At 57.1% G+C, this 8,727-nt stretch overlaps 1 protein-coding gene across 2 annotated transcripts in view; it reads left to right on the top strand.

Annotated features, from left to right (window-relative positions):
- Positions 1-8,727, top strand: part of ANKS1A (ankyrin repeat and sterile alpha motif domain containing 1A) — a 224,756-nt gene that overhangs the window by 195,947 nt on the left and 20,082 nt on the right. For both annotated transcript variants that reach the window (XM_019660889.1, XM_019660888.1), the window contains 4 exons: positions 3,369-3,467; positions 4,402-4,554; positions 4,680-4,787; positions 6,089-6,253. In XM_019660889.1, coding sequence (XP_019516434.1) covers positions 3,369-3,467; positions 4,402-4,554; positions 4,680-4,787; positions 6,089-6,253 — 525 coding nt within the window. The remainder of the gene's footprint in view (positions 1-3,368; positions 3,468-4,401; positions 4,555-4,679; positions 4,788-6,088; positions 6,254-8,727) is intronic.

The following is an 8,727-nucleotide window of genomic DNA, read 5'->3' as shown; positions in this document are numbered from 1 at the left end:
TCTTCTGACTCGGGGTCTGGTTACTGAAGGCCCTGTCTCCAGTTGGAACTGGTTTTCCTGGCTGTCACTCAGCAAGCATCAGTGTAGCCCTCGAAGCCTGGGATGCTCACGAGCACATGTTGGGGTTTCAGTAGGAGTTCGGAAAGCCACATGGGCCTGCCCTCCTCGAGGTTCACTGGGTCCGTTCAGGTCCTTGCTTAGGCGTCCTCGTCATCAGGTAGGAGGTCTGGGCAGGGGCTGCCTCTCTGCCTTTCCCAATCAGCACACCCTAGATTTGGGCCCAGAGTGATTGCAGGAACTCAGTGTGGTGACTGCTGGCTTGAGGGGTGACTCAAGAGCTGGCCTCAGACCTGGGGAGGTGCCAGGGCCCAGCAAAGGTGTGTGTCTGCCTCCTGGCTTCAGAGCTCTCTCTTCACTGGGATGTTCTTGGCCTTAAGGCTTGGAAAGTGTCCTCTGTGGGCATGGTTTTCGTCACCACACACAGGCTCTGGGGAGGCTCCCCTCTTCCTCTCCCCACCCCCATACAGTCACTACAGCTCAGGTACCGAGGTGGACCCCAGGTAATGGTTTGCATGAGTGGGCCCCAGTTACTTAACTTTTTCATCTGTAAAGTAGATGTAAATAATACCTCCCTCATTAGAATATAGTCCAGAAAGAGTCGCGGAAATACAGGAATTTGGGACACATCAGAGGTCATTTCAGGTTGATCGGGGAAAGACATTTGATTGAAGAAATGGACAATTTGCTGCCTAGAAAAAAAAATAAAGTGGAACTTGACCCTTAAACTTTACATCAAAATAAATTCCAGATAGATTAAAGATTTAATTATAAAAAATGACACTGTAAAATTACTGGAAGAAAATGTGGAAGAATTGTTTTGAAAACCTTGGAGAGGGGAGGTCTTTCTAAGCCTGAGAAAACTGAGAGGAGCTGTGCAAGAACACTGGGGTGCAGTTAGGTCCACACAGATACATTTCCACAGGAACAGAGCCGACATAAAAGTCAGAGAAGTGACACATTGGAAAAACAAGTCTCTCTTTTCATAGAGACAGATTAATTTCCTTACTATATAAAGAATTCGTACAAATCAAATACAGAAAAGACCAACATGGGGAAACACGCAAAGGACAGACACGGGTGATTCCTGGAAACGGAGCTGCACTGCTCCCCACACTTGTGGCCCAGGACATGGGGCTCGGTCCCGGCTCCCCCGTGACAGGCCCTTGCGACCCGCCGGTTGTTGGCACGCTCGGCGCCTCACTTCCTGAGCTCTAAAATGGGGGTAGCAATAGTCCCTATTATTAAATGCATTAGCGGGTGTTGTTACCAGGAATGATGTACCTTGGCTGTCTTCTTGAAGGAAAGAATTCGGTCAAGAGGCAGAGTTTGTGCAGCATAGGACAGCAAGAAATGTATTAATTAGTAAAAGCAAGTACACTCCAAGGCATGGAGCAGGCTGACCCAAGAGAGGGATGCAGCCTCCTTACATTGTTTGAGGGTTTTTATCTTTGTGGGTAGAGCTGTCTCCCCCTCTCCCTCTCCAGTACCTCTCATTCTCCTGGCTGGTGTGTCTCCTACTCCCTTCCTGCTCCCCAGGTTGTCTGAGCTCATGACAACACCCTAGAACCGGGTGTACATTCTGATAAGCAGGATGGTATCTCTCTCTAGCTTCTAACAACATACCTCTTTGATTTAGGGGCATGTGCAAGCCTAGAGTCCTGCTGGGCTAATAAGGTATTGGTGCACTAAGTGAGGGCAGCCGCCAGGGGTCTTGACCCAAGTAGGAGCTGCAGCAAGGGGCTTTCTATCCAGGGTGAGCCCTCTTTCTCCTGCTCATTTCTGTCTGTCTACATGTCCTATCTGTGAGACCTGGAGGACATGGAGGGAGCACCAGGTGCTGTGTGAACGCTCGATAGACAACATGTGAAGGGAAGCCCAAGCTCACCTGCAAGGGGATTATTTTAGGATAAGAAATGTGCCGTGATGAGCCGCTTCGCCCCGGCGTTGCTGACCATGGGAGGAACGGGGCACTCACACCGCTGATGGGAGTGCGCTCTGCCGGGCATCGGAGTGCGCCGACCCTCTGACCAAGCAGCATCCTCTTGACATGTCTCACATACGGGGTCTTCACACAGCCCTGTCTGAAAAGCAGAAATTGGAAACAAACGTCCTTCAGCTGGTTAAGTAGTTTATAATATGTCCATGGTGTGGATGATTTTGCAGCTTTTAAAAAAGGCAGGTCTACTTATGCTGATGTGGAATCAGCTCCTGTGGATATTAAGTAGTGAGAATAAAGTGCCGAGCAGTGTGTAAAAGAATTATATTTGTGCGAAAATGAAGAGTGCACGTGTGCGTGGGCCCCGCTGGGCTCCAGACAGACATCCTGGGGAGTGGAAACAGGCATTGGGAGTGGGGCTGCGCTGTGGCCAAGGGACGGCAGAGCCGGCGAATTTTCCTGTTTCATAATCTGAAAAAAACTTCTCTTGCGACGGACGCTGTTGTGAGCAGTAACGACGTCACCAAGGGTGTTCGGAGCAGAGAGTGTAGTCTGCCGGCCCCAGGTCTTAGCTCCACCACCCTGTGACCTAGGGCAAGTTTCTGACCTCTGTGCCTCAGTTTCCTCATCTGTAAAACGGAGACTAAAACAGAACCTAACGAGCAGGGTTGTCAGCATGAGCTGGGCGGATCCCTGTCACGCAGCAGTGACGCGTCCTCTGCTCGTCCCTGCGTGCTCAGCTGCCCTGTCAGGCAGTTGGAGAGAACTGTCCCACAGGGGCTCAGCTCTGAGCTGTCTTCCTCTCCCAAGCAGGAAAGCCTTTTCCTGACCGACCGCCCTTGAGACGCCTTCCTCCTGAGAGGGAGGCTGGTTCCTTCGGTGCCTGCCCTGCCGCCAGCTGCCCGACTGCAGTGGCTGTCAGCCTAAAGTTATAAAATCGTGTGTGAGGAACCTTGGGGTTTGTCCACCTGTCCTTCACCTTGGATGGTCGTGGAACCTGCACCCCAGGAAAACACACCCTCACTCGGGTGGGCTAAGGCTTGTGGCTGTACACATCCGTGCGTGCAGTGTCCCTCTGGGCTCTGTCCCCTGGCCCGGCTCTGCACCCACGCCTGTTTCGGAGCCCCAGCACTGCCCAGCTCGCCCGGCTGCCACTCAGGGGAGAGTGGGCAGCCCGGGCAGCTTAGCGTGGCCTCCGGCGTGCACAGAGCCTCTTGCTGCCCGGCCTGGGGAGCCCCAGGACTCCACTCCATCTTGGTGCCTGTGGCAAAATGGAAGAATTTGGAGGAGACATGAAAAGGCTGACCTGACACCGCAGTGGCCACCAGCTGTCCATTCAGGGAGGCCCTCATGTTCTCCTTTCTGCTCTCAGGGGTCTAACGTGATGGAGGAGCAGGACCTGCGGGAGATCGGCATCAGCGACCCACAGCACCGGCGGAAGCTGCTCCAGGCCGCACGGTCCCTGCCCAAGGTGACTGCTCACAGCCCTGCAGCCTCCGCCTTCGCCAGAGCCAGGGCCCTGCCCCTAACACCACCTAGGCCAAGAACAGGGAAGGGTGCTTGGCTCTGGGGCAGGCAGATCACTGTGGGGTGTCTGCCCCCCATCCTGGGAGCCCCAGAGGGCAGCACAGAGTCCTGTTTACTTCTTCCCCAAGTCCTGAGGCCCCAGACAGTCAGCCGAGCACGGGGGACAGTCAGCCGAGCACGGGGGACAGTCAGCCGAGCACGGGGGACAGTGAGGACCTGGTCCGGCCTCAGGAGGGGGCTGCAGGCATCCACCCGGCATGGGAGCCTGGTGCCCACGGGTTGGCCTGTCACCTGGAGCCCCTTTGGGGTCTCTCCTGAATCACTTGAGTCTAGGCCAGCCTGTGCTGACTGCTGGCAGTTTTCCCTGGGCAGCCAGGGCTGGTAGGGCCTAGCTTCTCTTCAGCTATGCTGCACTGAGTCCAGTGTCCCCTTGTCACTTCCGCTTGCCCAGAACTCAGGAAGCACAGACAAGTCCCAACAGTGAGGCCAATGCCTGCTTCACAGACACATGCCGTTTTTTGTCCCACCAGGTCCGTGACCTCATCAGAACAGTCAGATCCTTCTGCAGACCCCCCTCCCCTATCTGGTCTTACTTATTGGGGCTGTCTACCTGAAACCCCGGATACTCTGGTGGTCTCCAGATGGGGTTCCCCAGATGGGGAACCTGAGCCCGGAGTCGGGGTAGAAAGGGCTGTGCGAAGGAAGGGACTCGGGGTGCCCAGGACCCAGGCCCACAGGCCCTCCTTGGTCCTCAGGAGCTGGCCCATCCCTGCCCCAGCTGCGGTCTCTCGTCTATGTGACGGGCCTGGGTCTCCATGTCCCCGGGGTCCTTGTCCCATAGTACTGAGATACCAGGCCCGCCTTCCCTCCTCCTACAGGTGAAGGCTCTGGGCTATGACGGGAACAGCCCCCCGTCGGTGCCCTCCTGGCTGGACTCCCTGGGGCTGCAGGACTACGTCCATTCCTTCCTGTCCAGTGGCTACAGCTCCATCGACACTGTGAAGAACCTCTGGGAACTGGAGCTGGTCAATGTGAGTGCAGCCTCTGCTCAGGCCTGGCCTAGGCTGCCAGCCAGCCCGTGACAGGGAGCTCTGGGGCCGGAGGGGAGGCGTGGGCCCAGTCGATGCCTGACCGGCCCTCTCTTCTCCTGGTCCAGGTCCTAAAGGTTCACCTGCTCGGCCATCGCAAGCGCATCATTGCCTCCCTGGCTGACAGGCCCTACGAGGAGCCGCCCCAGAAGCCCCCGAGGTTTTCCCAGCTGAGGGTGAGTTGGGGAGGGATGGAAAGGAACATGTGTGTACTCTTTGTATTGCTAGGAATAAAGAGAATTCTTTAGGAATTCTCCACCGTGTGACCTGTGTAGTAGAGAAGCAGACGATCCCTCCCCTCGTCGTCGGGGCCAAGTCTGCCCCTAAGCCCAGGTCAAGGGGTGGGGACAGTTGTTTGGGCTGGTTATTTATTGATTACATGCCCCCCATCCACGTCAGAGAAGCTTGAGATGGACTATAATAAAGGGTCCAGTTTAAGTATGAATAGGAAGTAAATGTTGGGGAAAGCAGGAAAACAAATAGCCAAATCCCAGAGGGCTGGGTGCTGGTTCTGAGTGGGAACGTCAGCTGTGCTCGGGGTGGCAGAGCCAGGGGCTGCCAGGGGTGTCTGACCTGAGCCTGACACAGAGCTTGAATACACAGCAGGACCTGGGTTCCCCCGTCCCCCGCCACCAAGTCTTCTGAAGGAAAATTCCTGCGGCAGGGTGGGTGAAAGAACCTGAGATTTTTTAAAACCTCACAGATGGGTTGTTGCTCAAGCCAGGAAATCCCTGACTGCAAAAACAGGTTAGACCCTGCACACCCACATTCCAGGATGAGCATCCCCCCAAACCTTCCAGGCTGAGCTGCCGATGGGCAGGGATGAGCCCTCGATCAGCGCTGGGCTCCGAGCTCCTCAGGCCACACACGGCAGCCTCAGAAAGTGGGGGCTGTTTTATCCTCCGCCTTCATGAGAAGGTGGAGCAGACTGGCTCTGACATTCAGCTGTGAAAAGGAGACTGATACCTGTCCTCTGTGAGGCAGGGCCTCAGGGTGCTACCTGGAAGCGCTGTGTGTTTTCTCAAGAGCTTTGGATTTGGTCACATGCCCCAGAGACCCATGATGGATTGCAACAGATGATTTTATCTTTCATAAACGAAAGCACTTGCCAGGCCAGCCCTATAACCTCCCCTTTCCCTGTACAGCTCAATACCAAAGGGTGTGCTAGTGAACTCTGGGGGTGCTCACGGTGGCTGCTCGCCCACAGGACTAGGCAGTCAGGGCCTCTTGGCTCCAGGAAAAATCTGGTCGCTTTGACTGTCCAGGCTGGACGCAGCGGCCCTTCTGCCCACAGGCTTCTGGCCAGCGAGCCTTTCGCCTGGCGCCTCCTTGGTGCTGGCCCCACCTCCATGCCTGTTCTGTCTCACTGGTTGTGCTGCCTGTGCCAGGCCCTCAGCAGCCTCAGGGCTGCTCACACCCAGAGCCGGGGCCTGGCCTGATGGGCTCCAAGTTTCACCCGGATTTCTCCCCACTTCAGTGCCAAGACTTGCTCTCCCAGACGTCGTCCCCCCTGAGCCAGAATGACTCCTGCACTGCACGGTCCGCCGACCTGCTGCTACCTCCAGGGGACACGGGCAGAAGGCGGCATGACAGCCTTCATGACCCTGCAGCACCCTCTCGAGTGGAACGCTTCAGACTCCAGGTGGGGCAGGAGCGGGGGCTGCAGACCGGGGTCCCCTCATTCCTCTGGGCAAGACAGTGCCTCCTCGCCCCAACCGCCATGCCCAAGCCCTGTTGGGCTGGCACTGGGAGCAGGGGAAAGACACCAGCCTCCCGGCATTCCCCAGCCAGCTGCAGCCAGCGGCCTGTGTCAGCCGTCCAGCCCCTAAGCCTCCAGGTGCTATGACCCCATGACTCACTTCAGCTGTCACTGCTGGGGCCTCCCCTGCTTCTTATGTGGCCTGGACGTCCCTCCTCAGAAGTCTCCCCAACCTCCCCCAGCACCTCAGGCCACCATCCCTCAGCTGCTCCCATCCGGCCCCTTCCCGGCTCTCTGGTTCGCACCCTGCCCGTTCCCCAGAACTTCCTCTCCCCTCAGCTCCACACCCTGCCCTTCCACTGCCCTGCTAAGCTGCAGCCCGGATCACATGCGGTTCTTCCTACTGCTTCTGTAACCCCGTGGTGGACGCAGCTGGCAGCCTCCGCCGGGCCCTGGGGCCACCACAGCCCTTGCCGTTGAGCAGGAGCTGCCCTCAGATTGGCAGTGTCCCTCGTCGCCCTCAGGGCAGACTTCAGCTTCACTCCTTTTCTGTCTCACTCACACTTCTCATTTCTGGCCTCGGGGCCTTTCCCTACCTGTCCGCAGCATGGCCACGAATTTTAACAAGAGTTAAAAAGTATGTTGTCCCGCAGTTCTAGTTGCTCTGTATGGGGAGACTGCACAATGCTGGGAATGGAAGGCACAAATATTTCCTGAATCTTGTCCCTCCTCCCCCTAGGGACCCCATCACCTCACACCGGGCCTGCCTCCTACCCCACCCCCACGCCCACCCCCACCACTGGCCGTGGAAACCTCAGTGACCCCCACCCCAGGATCAGGTCCAGGGGCCTGGACGGGGACATGAGGCACCCGGGGACCTGGCGCCTGCTCCCCGCGCTAGCGCCGCCCCACACAGATGGCTTCCCCTCTCTGGTTTTGCTTGTTTCCCATCCCCCTAAGACGCACCTCAGACACCACAGAGCCTTCCCGACCGAGCCTGCTTTCAGAGGCTTAGGTCCCTGCTCCTCTGCCTTTTCTCTGGCATAGATAAGCCCCGCCTCTGCCACAGTGCCTTTGAGTGGCTTGCCTCCCTCCTGCCATCCCCACCTGACCCTCGACCTGGCGGTGGCTGGCTTCCGCCCTTGGGCATGCTGGAGCCGGAGCGGGCAAGCAGACCCATGACCCCGCGTTTCTGCAGGAAGAGCACCGCGAGGCCAGGCTGACCCTCCGGCCCCCCAGCCTTGCTGCCCCCTATGCCCCTGTGCAGAGCTGGCAACACCAGCCGGAGAAACTCATCTTCGAGTCCTGNTGGAGGAAGAACTAAACTCCCCTTGGCCTTGAGTCTCAGCTACGGGCTAAGACAAGAGCCCTTGCCTCCCTCTGGTGCAGCTCACTGGTGGCTGACCGTCCCCATGTGCTGTCCTGTGCAGTAGGAGGTGGGCAAAGCGCCCTGCTACACTTGGTCGACAGGCCTGGGTTCGGGCTCCTGTAGATGGCTGACCCTTGGCTCTAGAGCCAGCCTCCCAAGCTCGCCCTGCATTCACTCTGCGATAGCCCTGCCTCCTCACACGGGGGTCCTTTGCGGAGGGAGAACTGGGCCATGTGTGCCCATAATCAAGTCCTGGGTTTAGGGTGAAGTTCAACTGACAGCCCTCTCTTTGCTTTGGTTCTCATTTGGACCAAAAAGAGGCAGCTCTGTGATCTGAGCATGGCAGGGACCGGGCTATGTGGCCTCAGGCAAGTCATTCCCTCGACAGCCTCATCTTCCTCATGACTAAATGAGACAGCTTCCCTCCAGGTGCAGCCTCCCTGCCCCGGGTCCCTCCGTAGCCTCACTCGCTCGGCCTCTTAGCCTGGGCATCCACTCGGCACTCCCCACTGTCCCCAGCGCAGGAGCCCTTAACCCGCTCCTCTGCCCTCTTACTGCCTCCATGTGAAGCCCCCCTGGACTCCACCACCACCCTGCCCTCAAGCCCCACAGACCCTGGGGGCTCCCCTTCCCCAGCTCAGCACATACCCACCCTCTCCGCAGACCTCGCCCCAGCTCTTCACAGAGAACTAGAAAAGACCAAAATTGTGAAGTCAGTAGCATTGGCTTTAGCTAGTCAGCCTCCTTTTTTTTTTTTAATGTCAGTGGGTCCTTCCAACCTTAAGTTTCCTTGGTCATGCAGCAGATTTTAATTGAGCACAGACCACATGCCAGGCATTACTCGAGGTGCATGAGGTGAAGTTGTGAGTGAGACACACAAGTTCCTGGCCCGTAACAGCCCTGGGACCCTCCTCAAGTAACTCAGCCTGTTTTCTTGTCTGAAAAGGGTCCACACCAGTGTGCCAGCACTCCCAAATGTTCCCTTCTTAGTCTTTTTCTATTATTTTTGAATGAAGACCAGCCCAGCAGTTAAAAGAAATTTCCAGAA

This window comes from Hipposideros armiger, unplaced genomic scaffold, assembly GCF_001890085.2.
Source record: "Hipposideros armiger isolate ML-2016 unplaced genomic scaffold, ASM189008v1 scaffold_331, whole genome shotgun sequence".
Lineage (NCBI taxonomy): Eukaryota > Metazoa > Chordata > Mammalia > Chiroptera > Hipposideridae > Hipposideros > Hipposideros armiger.
The sequence above is the reverse complement of the archived record's forward strand: the minus strand, read 5'-3'. Positions and strand labels throughout refer to the sequence as shown.